Source organism: Chelonia mydas, chromosome 8 (genome assembly GCF_015237465.2).
Source record: "Chelonia mydas isolate rCheMyd1 chromosome 8, rCheMyd1.pri.v2, whole genome shotgun sequence".
Lineage (NCBI taxonomy): Eukaryota > Metazoa > Chordata > Testudines > Cheloniidae > Chelonia > Chelonia mydas.
In genome coordinates, this window is record NC_057854.1 from 83,026,080 (window position 1) to 83,041,413 (window position 15,334).

The window sequence follows — 15,334 nt, forward strand, 5'->3', positions numbered from 1 at the left end:
GGGCCCCTCCTGGGGGGTAACCTACCTGGGCCCCCCCCCCAGCCCAAACAGCAGATTGAGATGTAGCTTCACAGGCTGGGGCAGCATAATGCCCTTCAGGGGGAAAAACCCTCAAGAGATTAACTGCAAGGGTGAGTTTAAAGCAGATTCAGGCTTGAAAGTTAATTCAGGTTAAGAGAGGGAACGGATGTAAAGCATAATAGCTCTGCTTGATAATTCTGCAGGTGGACATGTGTTCTGGAAGAGTGCTTTGGTCAGGGGCAGCTTAATCCACTTTAAGATAGTGCAAAACACTCTTAGGCCTGGTCTACACAAGAAAACTTCTTAACTGTTAGCTACTGGAGGAGTGTAAAAAATCCATACCCTTGCGCAGAACACTTAAACCAATATACATAACCTCTGGTGTAGCACTAGGTCAATGGAAGAATTCTTCGTGACCTAGCTAGCTTCCACTCCTAGGGGAGGCAGATTACTTACAGTAATGGGAGAATCCCTTGTGTTAGCATAGGTAGTGTCTAAACTGAAGCATTACAGTGGAGCAACTGTGCTGCTGTAGCATTTTAAGTGTAGACATCCCCTTAGGCCTGGTCTACACTTAAAAATTAGATAAACCTCAGTACATCACTCCAACCTATGAAAAATTTTGCATCCTGAGGACTGTAGTTAGTTCAGCCTCACCAGCGGTGTAGAGGCAGCTTGGTCAACAGACAGCTGCTTCCATAAACCTTAGCGACTTTACTATATGACTTGTAAATTGCATAATATGTATATACTTCATCCTTCCTCAGCATGGGGCTCCTTTTCCAGCCCTATATTTCTATCATTCTGTTATGCAAACTATCTGCATTTTCCAAGACAGCCTTTGTTTGTTAAAGTCAGAATTCTAGGAGTGCAGTTATTGTTCTTTCCAAGGTTGTTGGAGTTGCAGTTTTCTAACACATGGCTTGCTTCAAAGACATACTTTGAATGAAAAAATAAAAGGGTAGCAACAGAGAATCTAAAATGCATAAAGTACATAAAAGAAAAAAAAATCAATTAAACTGTTTCCCAATCTATACTCCTTTCCAATATTACTACTTATAAAAAGATCTGGAGATAACTAAGTATTCTACTTTTGCAAGCTTTGATTAAAAATGTGTTCTGGAGCCACACTATTACAGATAATAAAAACAGAACCCAAAGTACTATTCCAAATACTACATCATATCATACCCAACTAGTGGTCTACAACTATGCCAAACTATACTCTAGTCACTGAATGACTTTGGTATTCAGAGAATAGATTAAAGGATTTCCAAAGGCACACTGGGGTCTTCTGCAACCAAGCCCTAAGAGTAAAGTATCCTTCAAAATACAAGTTTCAGAGAAGCAGCCATGTTAGTCTGTATCTGCAAAAAAAAAAAAAAAAGGAGTACTTGTGGCACCTTAGAGACAAGTACTTCTTCAAAATACAAACATTCCAGGAATTGGGTTCATTGTTTTCTGAGGGAACACCTTTACCAGACTTTTAGAAACTTAGGTACCAACTAAAAGCCAAATACCACCCTGTAATTAGATCAAATAGATCACTTCCAGTCTTTGAAATATCTCTTTTCCATTATTTGTAACATCTACTACCACATGCAATAGATTTCCATTAGAGCCTCCGCAAAGGCAACAATTTCTTGACAATACAGTTCATTTGGGCTGCTGCACAACAATCAACCACCTGTGCTGAAATATAAAATTACAAATTTAATTTTGGATGCTTGGGGGAAGGGGAGCATAAAACAGCATGCCAGCTCAGATGACCCATGGGAATCACTTTTTATGTGTGTGGGAGGTAGGAGGGAGCACCGCAAGTCATTCCATTCCTCAGACAGAAATTCCATATAAGGTGATATGTAGTGTTGGAGCCGTATTGGTCCCAGGATATTAGAGAGACAAAGTGAGTGAACTCATATCTTTTACTGGACCAACTTCTGTTAGTGAGAGAGTCAAGCTTTTGAGCTTACACAGAGCTCCTCTGCAGGTCTGGGAAATGTACTCAGAGCATCACAGCTAGATTACTCCTTGGGGAATTCTGCGCCACTCTGCATGCCAGAATTCAGGGCCCCTGCAGAATTTGTTTTCTCCACAGAAAATACATTCTGCTGGACAAGTGCTGCAGTTGTGCATTTTGTCCACCAGGGGCTGCTGTCGCACCAGAACAGAGCAGCCACTCCCAGGTGGGAGCAACCCCAGCGGAGATAGGAAAGAGAAGAGGCTGTGTTCCTCACAGCGCCCTGGCCATGGGTCCAGGTCAGGAGGCACAGGAATTGGAGCATAGGGCACATAGGCTGGGGAGTCATACACTTGGGTTCAGAAGGGCTACTGGGGCGGGGGGAAGAGAGTGGGGCAAGGGCTGAATGGGAGTGGGGGTGCAGAGACACATGGGGACGGGGGGAGGGTTGGTGGCTGATAAGGGCAGATGTGCCTCACTGAATGTGAGAGGCTTGGGTCAGCGAGGCTTGACATGGGAGAGACCCCCTAACAATCCTTCCTCACCCCCCCAAAAAACCTGTTCCATACTTCTCCAACCCACACTCAACAACTCACCAAATTCACACCCAGGCTCCTTCCCAGCAATTAATTCCCTCTCCCTCAGCTCCTCAATTACTCTGACTCCCCCAAGCCTTTGCACTGCTTCTGAGGGGTGTGGGAAATATGTTTCTCTATTGTAGTTTAAATTAATTATTACTCAAAGTTCTATATTAATATGCCTACTAAGGAATGTATTTGTCCTGAATCTTTTTTTGTTGTCTCTATTGTTACAGACATACATGCTGACAGGTATTTTGAAATAAATTACCAAAATAATTGAAACTAGTGTGATTATATTGTGTTATTTGTAAAAATAACACATGCAGAATTTTAACATACTGTGCCCATAATTTTTTGGCACAGAATTCCTCAAGAAGTACTAAATACAAAGTGGAACGGATTGTTTAGCATAAGTAGTTAACACATATCTCAAGGGACCAATCAAGGGGAAGTGACCTGTTAACACCCCTGCAGTCATGGGGAGGGGGAGCAGGAGGGAGGAAGGGAACGCAGCTGGGGGGTGTCTCTGTTCAGTCCATGATTTTTACTGTCTAGCTCAAAATCACCTTCCCCGAACACAGACCCCCCACCAGAGAAGTAGATCACACCATGGAACAGGCCACCCAAATACTCCAAGAGAACCTGCTTCAATAAATAAATAAAACCGTCTCTGATTGCATACCCCAAGTTGTCACCTACGACTCCACCCTGGAACCCATATGTGGGACCATCAAACAACTACAACCCATACTTAATGGGAACCCCATTCTGAAAGAAATCTTTCCTGAACCTACTCTTCTGGCCTTTAAATAACCCTCTACCTCTCTCGGCTCATCATCAGAAACAGCTCCCCACTGGCTCACCAACTCAAAATGGCGTAAGACCTTGCCAGAATAGATGCAAAACCTGCAGACGTATCTCCATCTCTACAATAATTTACCCCCGCCCCCCAGCACACACACACACCTTTCAGTACCCACAGGTTTACACATGCCTATCACAATATCTGGTGTACTTCATCAACTGCACTAAATGTCCCAATAATACCTATGTGAGTGAAACCAGACAAGTACCACACTCTCGAATGAACTCACCCAGGAAAATGATAAAAGACAAAAACACCACATCACCTGCAGGTGAACACTTTTCACAAAGTGATCACTCTACATTGGACCTATCACTCCTCATCCGCAAAGGGAACCTGAACAACAGTTTCAAAAACAAGCCTGGAAGCTTAAATTTATAACTTTACTAAGACACTAAAAAACATGGACGGAATGGAGACACTAGATTTATGGCTTATTACAACAATGTATAACCCACTAACAACCTCCCACATCTTTCCTCCCCTATGACTGGGGGGATGTTAATGGGCCACTTCACCTTAAATCATCCCTTGAAATGTGTGTTAACTACTTATGCTAAACCATCTGTTTCACATTGTATTTAGCTATGACTCTGGGTACATTTCCCACACTAGAGAGCTCTGTGTAAGCTCAAAAGCTTGTTTCTCTGACCAAAAGAAGTTGGTCCAATAAAAGATATTACCTCACCCACCTTGTCTCCCTAATATAGGATAATGGCAGATTTTCTTGGGTTCCTGTTCATTAAGGAGCTACAGCCAGTGCTGTTTAGCAAGATGTATAACAGCACATTTAGATTGTTTGCAAAACTAATACTTGTATTAATAGCAAGCTCTTAAATTACAGGCATCAAAAGGAGTAAGTCTCTCTTGGCTGTAGCTTCTTAAAAGGAACAGGAACTTAAGAAAATCTGCTGTCGTATTATGTGGAATTTCTAGCTGAATCAAATGAGAGGTGAACATTTCTATGCAAAGTACTGAAAGCTTGAAGAGGATCTGCAGCTACAGTTTTTTCAAACTTGGTGTAGTCTGCTTGGAGATTGCTGTGGAGTGTTTTCCGTTAGGGAAGAACAAACTCTACAACTTGACATATTTGTATTAGAATCTAGAACTCTAGATCAGAAAAGGCGCATACAGTAGGGACTTGGCTCAAAACAAAACAAGATTAACTATGTTCTCCTTGAAGTCTCAAATGGGAATGCTGTTCTGCTCTTCCTAACCGAAACTGTTGTGTAGTCTTTGTGCTACTCAACAGTCATTATTTTCTACATCTGAGGCAATTGTACTTCAGAACTGGGAGAAGTCAGTGATCCTGTGCATGTGATATTCCCCAGGATGCAACCTGAACTGGTGTGTCTCCTTAGGGATGCCTTTTACACTGCTTTGCTAGTGAACAGCAAGCCCCTGCAGGCTCTGCTCACTCACAGCTACCAGCATGCAAAATCATTTCCAGCTGAGTACACGAATGCTATGCCCAGCCATCCATGAATTCCATACAGAATGACACCCACATATCCCTCAGTCCCAGCCCAAAATGTGCATCTTGTACTGTTCAGTAGCCCCTGGATTGTACAGGCTCATATTTAGTCTGTCATTCCAACAATGGGTAATTAATATACACTAGTTCTTTTGACCTGAGTAAAGATTTTCCAAACACGTCAATCAAACACACTGGTTTAGATAAAAAGTTTATTAAATAGAAAAAGATAGATTTTAAGTTATTATAAGTGGTATGGCATGAAGTCAGAATTGGTTACAAAAGAAAAAAAAAGATAAAACTGCAAGCTAATTCCTAAACTTTACCAAGCTAAATAAGATTTGAAGCAAACATAATTCTCACCACACTAGATACTGCAGGCAATTCTCACTTCACAGTTCTCAGGCTGGATTTCCTTTCAGCCTGGGACCATTCCCCTTAGTTTAGAGTTCTTTAGGTATTCATTGATGTTATGAGCAGAGCAATACAAGGTGGAGAGGAGAGATGACAGTCCTGTGGAGATCAATGTCCTTTATTTTTATACCCACCTCCTCTCTTTTAGGATTATCCCTCTCCCCCACTGGGGGGTTGTCATAAATATAAAGGGAAGGGTAAACACCTTTAAATCCCTCCTGGCCAGAGGAAAAACCCTTTCACCTGTAAAGGGTTAAGAAGCTAAGATTTTGGTTGCTGACACCTGACCAAAATGACCAATGAGGAGACAAGATACTTTCAAAGCTGGAAGGGGGGAAACAAAGAGTTCTCTCTGTCTGTGTGATGCTTTTGCCAGGACCAGAGCAGGCATGCTGGTCAGAATGCCTGTAAAGAGTTAGTAAGCAATCTAGTTAGCTATGCATTAGATTCTGTTTTGTTTAAATGGCTGATAAAATAAGTTGTGCTGAATGGAATGTATATTCCTGTTTTTGTCTTTTTGTAACTTAAGGTTTTGCCTAGACGGATTCTCTATGTTTTGAATCTGATTACCCTGTAAGATATTTACCATCCTGATTTTACAGAGGGGATTCTTTTACTTTTTCTTTAATTAAAATTCTCTTTTAAGAACCTGATTGCTTTTTCATTGTTCTTAAGATCCAAAGGTTTGGGTCTGTGTTCACCTATGCAAATTGGTGAGGATTTTTATCAAGCCTTCCCCAGGAAAGGAGGTGTAGTGGTTGGGGGGATAATTTGGGGGAGAGACGTTTCCAAGTGGGCACTTCCCGTTCTTTGTGTAACACTTTGGCGGTGGCAGTGTTTAACCTAAGCTGGTAAGAATAAACTTAGGGGGTCTTTCATGCAGGTCCCCACATCTGTACCCTCGAGTTCAGAGTGGGGAAGGAACATTGACGGGGTAGATAAACAGTCCCCTCTATACGTGAGATTTCCACCATATCTAGGAGGAAATGTAAATTTTTTGTTTACACTTCCCCATTGCTGAAGAATGGCTGTTTAAATGATAGCCCACTTGACTTTATTAATCATGTCTGGGGTTGCTATGTGCCTTTGTCTCTGAACAACTAGTTTGTGGGTGTTACCCAGAACTACAACATATTTCAGTAACAGTCATATAGCAAAATCTCATCATTTTACATCCAGTGATGTTACACACATCTTAATAGGACAATGATGGTCAGCAGATTACGAGTTTCCAAAGATACCTCACAAGTCATCTTTGCACAAAACATATCATAATCATATACAAGTAGTGAATATGGGTTACAGGGTGTCACAGTGTATAATTTATATTTGTTGTTTTGATTTGTAAAATGTTTTGGGATCCTTAAGGATGAAATGCAGTGTATAACAATGTGATGTAATATGTAGAATCCCCCGCCCCCAAAAAGAGGATATTTGAATGTGAATTTTTAGTCTTATAGTTCTTTGTATGCATCACCTGAATATGTTGCAGGATGGAGTGTCTCAGAGTTAGTAAACGGGCAATTTAAGATAACTAAAGATTAAAAAACGACATCAATCAATAAATGGCCTGCATGCCAGACTTTGCCTTCCATCAAATGCTCAGGTCAATAATAATAGTAGTAAAAAAAATAACCCAAGCCCTCTATAAGCACTAATCATGGGTTTGCATGTTAAATTTCAGATGGTGGCTTGCTACTGCAAGAGACTATAGTTAAACAAAACACCCAAAGAGGAATATGTCCAAGGAACAGTGCATGGATATTGAGTTCTATGAAATCCTTCTTGGTGACAAAATCTCACACAAAATTGCCCTTTTCAGCAGTTCCTGGAGCAAAGTTATTTCTAAGTACAGACTGATAGAAATGACAGAATTCACATGCTGAACACACAAGAATAAATGAGATCATATAAGTCACTCCAACAAGACAAGTAAGCACTCCATAATCTCACAGATTTTCCACTAGATTGCGTGCTGTAAGAATGTATGGTGTAGCCATGTGGGATGAAGCAATCCTAAAGCTTTTATTTATTTATTTTTAACATAAATGGATTTCAGACATGTTACAGCTAAATACAGCTATTAACGCCATTTTGATTGATGGGGTGGTTTGTCTAGACTTCTGAGAGGTAAATATAGTATGGTTAGGAAAGCTGGGATTGACAAGGAGAGCAAGACCTAAAAGTGTTAAAGTGGGGAGAATGGTCCTCTACAACCACCATCTAATTTTCCTGTTCTTTTGCCTGTTTTGCTACCTAAGTTGAATCAAGTCTCCATAGAAGAGAGTCTCCTAGAAATGATAATGGACATTTTTGGTTTTTGTTGTTTGTCGGGTGGCGGTGTTTTGTGTTACTTGTCTTGAAAAAAAAAAAATTTGTCCCTTTTTTCTTCTGCTCTTTTCCCTAGTAACATTTTTGACATTTCCCTTTTTGAGCATGTCCTGTCCCCCAAGGTGGTTTTATAAAACAGCTAATAGTCACCAGGTTCTGCATGTTTCTATTATCCTAAGCAAAGCCACACATAAGAGAGAGTGGTATTTAGCCAATAGTTCTCTATATTTTGCCTTCTTCTATTTATTTATTTGATTCTTATAATTTCTACAAACTGAGAACACTTTACAAAAATTCTAAGACTGCAAAAAAGGTAAAAAACATATACACTCTGGAGCAGTTCAAACACTATAATGTAGAGATGGAGCCCAACTCTGTTACACTAAGGCTCCTTTTATATTAATCTGATAGTGTAAAGGGGCCTTAAAGTGGGCAGAAACAGCTTCTTGAGAATACACCCTATGCAGAGGGTCTCCCCAACTGCTGTAGAGATAGCATAAGAGCTCTACACTGGCCTTGTTTCCAGCCACCACTGCGGGAATTAGACTGGGAGTGTGGCCAGAGCATGCTGCACTATGACTAGTCTCTGCTTCCCACGGGCTTACTGGAAGCCATGGGAAACAGCACAAATTAGAGCAGCCTTAGGGCAGGCAAGCCAAGCTCCTGCAGGGTGCCAGAATGCAGGGAGCACAACCCTTTCACCCTACATAAGCCAAACAAACTCAGAGATAGCACAGGATGCAAGTAAGGATAGAGTTTGGCTCTTTGGATTCATTATACCTCCGACATGACTCAGCCATGTTAGTGGGAGTAACCGCAATCTTAGTGAAGTTATCAGGAAGCATTATCCCTTCGAAAGGTCTAATGTCTCCTGGGTGCTGGTGTGGTACTGGGAGTATGGCAAACTGGGTTTTACTACCCCTTCACTGCAGCACAGCCATAGCACCACTCACAAATGCTGGACAGTGGGTGAAATCATTGCTGCAAGCAGTTGGAGCTAGCCCCCTACCTTTGAGCTCCCCAGTGCTGGGAGAAGGATTTTGCTTCCTTCTTTTTAAGGGTTCTCTGTGTTCTTTTCCTATCCTACTGGACACACACTGGAGGGAAACTTTTGCTTCTTTACATTTAAGTGCACTCCATCCAAATCATAGCTTTTTAGAATGTAAGAGCAAAGCACATAAGTTAGATACTGTCACTGCAATGACTGTAGGCAAAAAGTCAATGCCATAACCATTCAACAATAGCTCAAACAGCACTCTAGAGATGAGAATTTGTTTTTAAATTGAGAGGGGAAAGTGTTGACCCTTATTCTTTTCAAGTAGATCTGTGGGATCTTTATCTTCAATTTGGACTAACAGTGATAGATAAAATAAGCATGTGTCAGATTTGTTCACAAGTGAAGCCTGAGCAGCTGAGAATACATGTAAAAAGTGAAATTGTGCAAGTGACATTTTAGACCAGCACGTTACAAGACAAGCAGCCTAATTCCTGGGAGTTTATCATTTACTTCAATAGGAGCAGAATCACAATATGAAAAATAAAGTTCTTTCAAGTGCATGTTTTTTTTCAAGAATAGATGCCAGGTGCAGGCTTCCTTCATGTAGGCTCCATAGTGGTTATGGTTCTGCTTTCATGTGCACAAGCACTTCTGTTTTCCTTCAGCAAGACTTCTACGAGGATTAGCATTTTGCTAATATTACCCCAAAACAAAATTTATGTCTCGTGGCACCTTAAATACTTATTTCAATAAGTTTAGACAAAAGCCTCCCACTACAAAATGATTCACCCTCAATTAGGAAACAGAAGAGAATAAAACTTGAAATGTGAATTTAGTTCTCATGAAAGATTGACAGTCCTGGAAACTGACATGATACTTGTTCACTTCCAGTGGCTGGATACTGACTGCTGTTTCAAGTAATACTGAGGTTAGTTAGATTCCCCCAAACAGATACATAGCATGCACAGTATCAGTGTAAACTTCCCCTCCTCAACCCCCATTAAGTATCAGTGATAATCTGGAAGAGGTGAGTTAGTCCCTCTATGAGCAAGATTTCCATGGCTAAGCTATTCAACCCCCAGCCTCGACTGAGATGGTCCATTGCAGTAGTGCATGGATAATGGATAATGACCAGATAGGAACTGAAGTATAATTATTAACTTATTCACAAAGATTGACTAAAAATGAATGGTCTAATTCTGAGCTGGGCCTGATTTGAGCATCGTAACTTAAAATGTCACAAGCTCAGTATCCTATTACCAATCATACGCTCCAGTGTTATACAATTTCTACTGTAGTCTATTAGAAGGAGTTTGGTCCCCATTTGAAAATAAAAATGGAGTAGCGCACATCTGTTTCCTGAGAATAAGTAGTTTTTTATTATTGCAATTCAGAATTATGAATAACAGAAACAACTTTTCAATCATTTACCACTAAACTTGACAGGAAAAACTTTGCATTGTGTGATTTACTGCTTCTATCAATCATCATACTTGAGTTTATGAGGTAATAGTTATGTTTAATTGGGATACTATAACCAAAAACGTGGCACAGTAACCCTGGTGATTTTGAATGCGTGCAGTTCAAAGAAATAAAAATAAATCCGAATGGTCATTGTTCAGTTTTTCTGCTATAAAAATATGTAGTTAATGAAACTACTATTGCGCATAGCATTAGTTACCAAAAGTTGTTCATAGTATTTGTCCATAAAAAGAAGTCTTATTTTCGGAAAGAGAGAGAGAAGAGAATGAGGGTTTTTTTGTTTTGTTTTTTTAATGTACACAGTAGGATAGCTTTTTTTTTTTTTTTTTTTAAAGGCACAGCAGGAAAAATCCATGCATCCACATAGACAAAATAAAAGAAAAATGTCATCAGCACTGGTTTCAGATGAATAAGATGAAAGGTGGTGCACAATTAAACCAAATTTCATATTATGCTATGCCTTTGTAAACAAAAACAGATTTTGCTCATACATGTATAGACAATTTACAAGTAAAACAAAGTGATAATTCAGCTGCTGTGATATTATTTTCCTAAAACAATAATCCCTGTTTTGATGTCAGAACATAGTATTATAAATTTAGCAGGGTCTAAACATTCACCTATACTTAATTTTAAATATTCTGAAAGTGCAAGTTTCTAGAACTCAAAGCTGTAAGTACACAGAAGAAATTGAAACCTACTGATTTGGAGACCATATGAAGCAGAACATGATCTCTGAGGAAACAGAGTAATAGCTTTTTTATTAAAGATTTAGATATTTTTTCTTTGCTTAGGTCCAAGTCTGCTCCTACTGAATTCAATGATGAAATGACAATGTACTCCAATGTGTGCAAGTTTGGACCCTTATAAGGAGAAAAAAATGTACTACTGAAAAAAGAAACCGCAATACCATATAGGAAGCCAAAGATATGCTTTAGAAAATACTAAATTTGTACTGGGACAGAAGGGGAAAAAAGTACATAATACAAAAGTGTGAAGGAAAGGTTCTTATTTTTTTCTTTTTAAACTGCACTCAAGAAAAAGATTAAAGCCCTCTTCTCCTTTATGAAGGCATCGACAGCCAACATCAATGCTTTTCCTTAACTTTTAAACTTGCCAACATGTTCACGTGCTATGATCAGCCTTTGGATCTGAGCTGTTCCTTCGTAGATCTGAAAAGAATTATGATACCATTACATTATTGTGTTACATTGCCTGTTTTAAAAAGCTTTTTAAAAATATAGCAAGATCAGTTTCAATGCAACATACAAAATGTTAGAAGCCTCACAAGTATGTAAAGCAGTGTTGTTCTCTTTACCCAAACTTTTCATGGTCAATTCCCCCCTTACTTTCTGAACTTCTTGTGTTGTTTCTCTCTCCATTTTTTCATGTTTGCAATGCCCCACCCCACCCAGTAATCCTGTGTGCTTTCATCTCTCAGCCCACATTTTTGTATCTTCTCTGGCACTGTGTTCTCTCTCTCTCCTTTTCTCCTGTTGCTCAAATCACGCCTCTGTTCTAGTCCATGTGCTGACAACAGAACAAAAAACATTTACTATGAAGTTCTTTGTGCTATGATAAAATCAGGATTTTGGTCTTTATGCTTTTTGGCAGTACACAAAAACAGAAAGGCATGATGGGAGACAGGAAGTATGATTCAGTGGTTAAAGTACAGGATGAGTTAAGATTTCCGTTCCTAACTTTTCTAAAGACTTGTATAGATTTGGTCAAGGTCTCACAGCCTCAGTTTCTCCAACTGCATAATAGGGATAATTATGTTCACCACCAGGTGTTTCAAGATTCCCAGAAGGAAGGCAGTATATAACTGCAAAGCATTATCTGAGCAACGAAAGACCTACAAGTCTCGTTAAGGAATATCACAAAAAAGAGTTCAGTTAGCACCCCATGTTTGAAAGCTAGAACAAGAAGCTTCAGATTCTTAAGAATTCTGGGCACTTTAAGCACAAAGGTTATTTTTGAAGTTGTACAGAGGGAGCTTCTAAATAAGATTATGGTCACTGTTACTTAGATTTGTAATTGGGACTAAATTGAGAACAAGAAAGGGGGAAATAACTTTATCAGAACAGTCTATGGAAGAATGTGTGGAATATTGAATGAAATCAAGTACAGAAATGGAATAAAAGAACCAATGGGAAACAAAAAGTTTTTGCAGATGATGCATATGGCCAAGAGCACATGCTGTCTGTCATCAGGCAGTGATACACTAGGGCAGACAAAGTGCAAAAAGTAATCAAGGGCAAGAGATATGTGAGGTATCATGCATCAGAAATGGGAGGATGGTATAAATCTGGAATAAAACAAACTCTTTCAGAGGTTGGGATACTTATTTAAAGTGACAGTGGATGAAACACAGTAAGGCATTTAAAGACTCTTTACAGACAGATGAGGCAACACTGTGGATTATCCTTTTCCATAAGCTTCCCAAAAGATGAGTAACAGAAACCAGAAGTAGAGAAGTATGGTTAGATGGAATATTGAAGGAAATTAGAATCACTCCAAAACATGCAACCAATGAGCAATGTCTGAAGAATGAAAATTCTTCAGTCCAGACTTCAGAAGAATGTTGCAATCAATTCAGCAAATATATATTTTCTATTTATTATTCTTAAAGGAAGTTTAATAATGAAACGCTGCTACAAATGTCAATAACAGGAGACCAATCAAAACCACAAAAGAAAATATTTTGCGGCTCTCTTCTCTTTAATTCCTTAGATAATTAGCTGATGTATCACAAATATAACTCTTGCAGAGAGATTAATGGAGATAATCGTAACTAGGCTTGGAAGGATTAGATTTTTATCCGTAAATGTCAGTAAACATCGCTTTCACCATGCACAAACTGACAAAAATAACTGAAATGTACAGATAGACAATGTAGGAAAAACGCTGCTTGAGAATTTACCAGTCAAAATCCAGCTATTTAAAATTAGTGTTTTACAAATGGATTACCGAATAAACAGTAAAACAGATACAATTTCTTGATTTACGGATATTTACTTTTGTTTATTTTGACATGTGATATTAACAATTTATGTATTAACGGTTTATAAAGCTTTAAACTTTTGAATCTCAACGTCTACTGTCATTAAATAATTGTCTGACCTCCCCATAATTTCCCGCAATGGTGAAAATTTAAAAATCAATAAAAATTTTAAAAATTCTTAAATATAAACACAGACATTATCCGTCATAATTATAAAAAAGATTAATCAAAATCAATAAGGTTCAGAGAAGATGAATGTAGAAAATTTGGAGACCTACTCAGATTTTTTCTTCTAAATAAAAATCATTTACCATTCGTTGAGTCCCAAAGAAAATTGATGATAAAATCAACAATAATAAATCCAAGTTTCTGGGAGAAAGATTTAAATAATAAAAATACTTACAAGGCAATTATAGAACGAAAAGGCTCTGGACACTTAAGACAAGAAACTGTTACTTGCGGCAACTGTGGTTCTTTGAGACATAATGCAGATATGTACTCCACTTAGGTGTGTGCGCACACCCAGTGCAGTGCACCAGAACTGGAAAATTGTGTCTAGCAGTACCTCTAGAGGGGTGGCATTCGCACTTTGTGGCCATAGCCCCATCGCTGGCTATTGAGGTATTGCCACCCAGACCCCCCCCTTAGTTTCTTTGCACCGAATGCCCAGAAACTAGATGCCTATGCAGAGGGGACAGAAAGTGGGTTGTGGAATACATGTTGGATCATATTAAAGAAGTTCTGTATTAAAATCACAAATGAGTTTGATTCCCCATAGTTTAAATTCCAGGGTATTACTAATTAAGAGGTCTCTTGGTTTTTGGTACTGTTTCTCTCCCTCTGTGTGTGAAACTTGCAAGCTGCTAATTGTGTTAGTACATTCTAAGACAGAGTCTGTTCTCAAAGCAATTCACAGAGAGAGAGAGACTCAAAGCAATACTGCAACAACAGAAACAGCACCCAGAGACTCCCCGCCCTTTTGTTGTATTAACAATTGTGATTAAAATAGAGATAGAGGATGTATGTGGATGGATGCTTGGTGTGGATAATAACTGAATGATCAGGGAGGTGCCAGCCTAAGAATCCAGTGTCCATCGGCTGAAGAAGGCGTCAAGTGGAAATACCCAGAGGACCCCCGGAGGGCAGACTGGAATCCACCCAACAGCCTCAAGAATGGGAGAACCAAAGAACAAGATAACATCTTGGAGCCGTCAGGAATGTGCTATCTGCTGATTGATTCAGCAACAGCATGATGAAGCAATTCCCATAGACTGGCATAGGAAGAAATTCCTATAAAAATAGACTCTAAAAAGTGAGAACTTTGGGGTCTGATTCTGCAAAGCAACTTCCAGGAGCATCAGATGAGCATCTGACAAGGCCCTGCTCCCTCCTCATGTCCAGGACACCTGGCCAGTGGCTTGGCATGAGCAACTCTAAGGCTGGTAACTATGATAACAACCTTGCAGAACCTGTGTGTGTGTGTATGAATGAATGTGTGAATAAATATGAGATTGAATGGAATGTTATAGCTATAACTAACTGCTTACTATGATTCTTTCTGTATTCACAATAAATGTGGTATTTGCCTTTTTCCCTGTAATGAGATCCTGCTGGTTTTTATTTTATTGGTACAACATAGACATCTGCATCACGTCTCAAAAGAACTACAGTTACAGTAAGTAACCGTTTCTCCTTTGAGTAAATGCAGCTGGTTATTCCACTTAGGTGACTCACAAGCAGTACCTGTAGGGGGTGGGGCTCCAAGTTTATTTAAACAAGGACTGCAGTACCACCTTCCCAAAGTTTGCATCTGCTCTGGATGCCAGGGTAATGGCACAATGGTTTTTAATGTATGTATCAACAACCATATGGCAGCCCCGCAAATATCCAATACTGAGATGTCACTTAAGGATGCTATTGATGTAGATTGCGAGCTCAGAGGATGAGATCACACCCCATAGAGCAGGGGTTCTCAAATTGGGAGTCGGGACCCCTCAGGGGGGTCGCAAGTTTATTATATGCGGGGTTGCGAGCTGTCAGCCTCCACCCCAAACCCCACTTTGCATCCAGCATTTATAATGGAGTTAAATAATAAAAACATTTTTTTAATTTATAAAGGGGGGGGGGGGTTGCACTCAGAGGCTTCTTGTGTGAAAGGGGTCACCAGTACAAAAGTTTGAGAACCACTGCTGTAGAGGAAGCATA

General features: G+C 39.5%; 1 protein-coding gene and 1 long non-coding RNA gene across 3 annotated transcripts in view; both read right to left on the reverse strand.

The window, feature by feature from the left end:
* LOC122461568 overlaps positions 1 to 8,446 on the reverse strand; it is a 28,402-nt gene extending 19,956 nt beyond the window's left edge. The window contains exons 1-2 of the long non-coding RNA XR_006283523.1: positions 8,434 to 8,446; positions 3,587 to 3,590 (exon numbers count right to left, since the gene is read on the reverse strand). This is a non-coding gene — a long non-coding RNA (uncharacterized LOC122461568). The remainder of the gene's footprint in view (positions 1 to 3,586; positions 3,591 to 8,433) is intronic.
* Positions 8,447 to 11,184: 2,738 nt separating this feature from the next.
* Positions 11,185 to 15,334, reverse strand: part of ACADM (acyl-CoA dehydrogenase medium chain) — a 38,116-nt gene continuing 33,966 nt past the window's right edge. For both annotated transcript variants that reach the window (XM_037906757.2, XM_037906758.2), the window contains exon 12: positions 11,185 to 11,297. In XM_037906757.2, the coding sequence (XP_037762685.1) occupies positions 11,226 to 11,297 (72 nt within the window). In that variant the 3' untranslated portion in view covers positions 11,185 to 11,225. The remainder of the gene's footprint in view (positions 11,298 to 15,334) is intronic.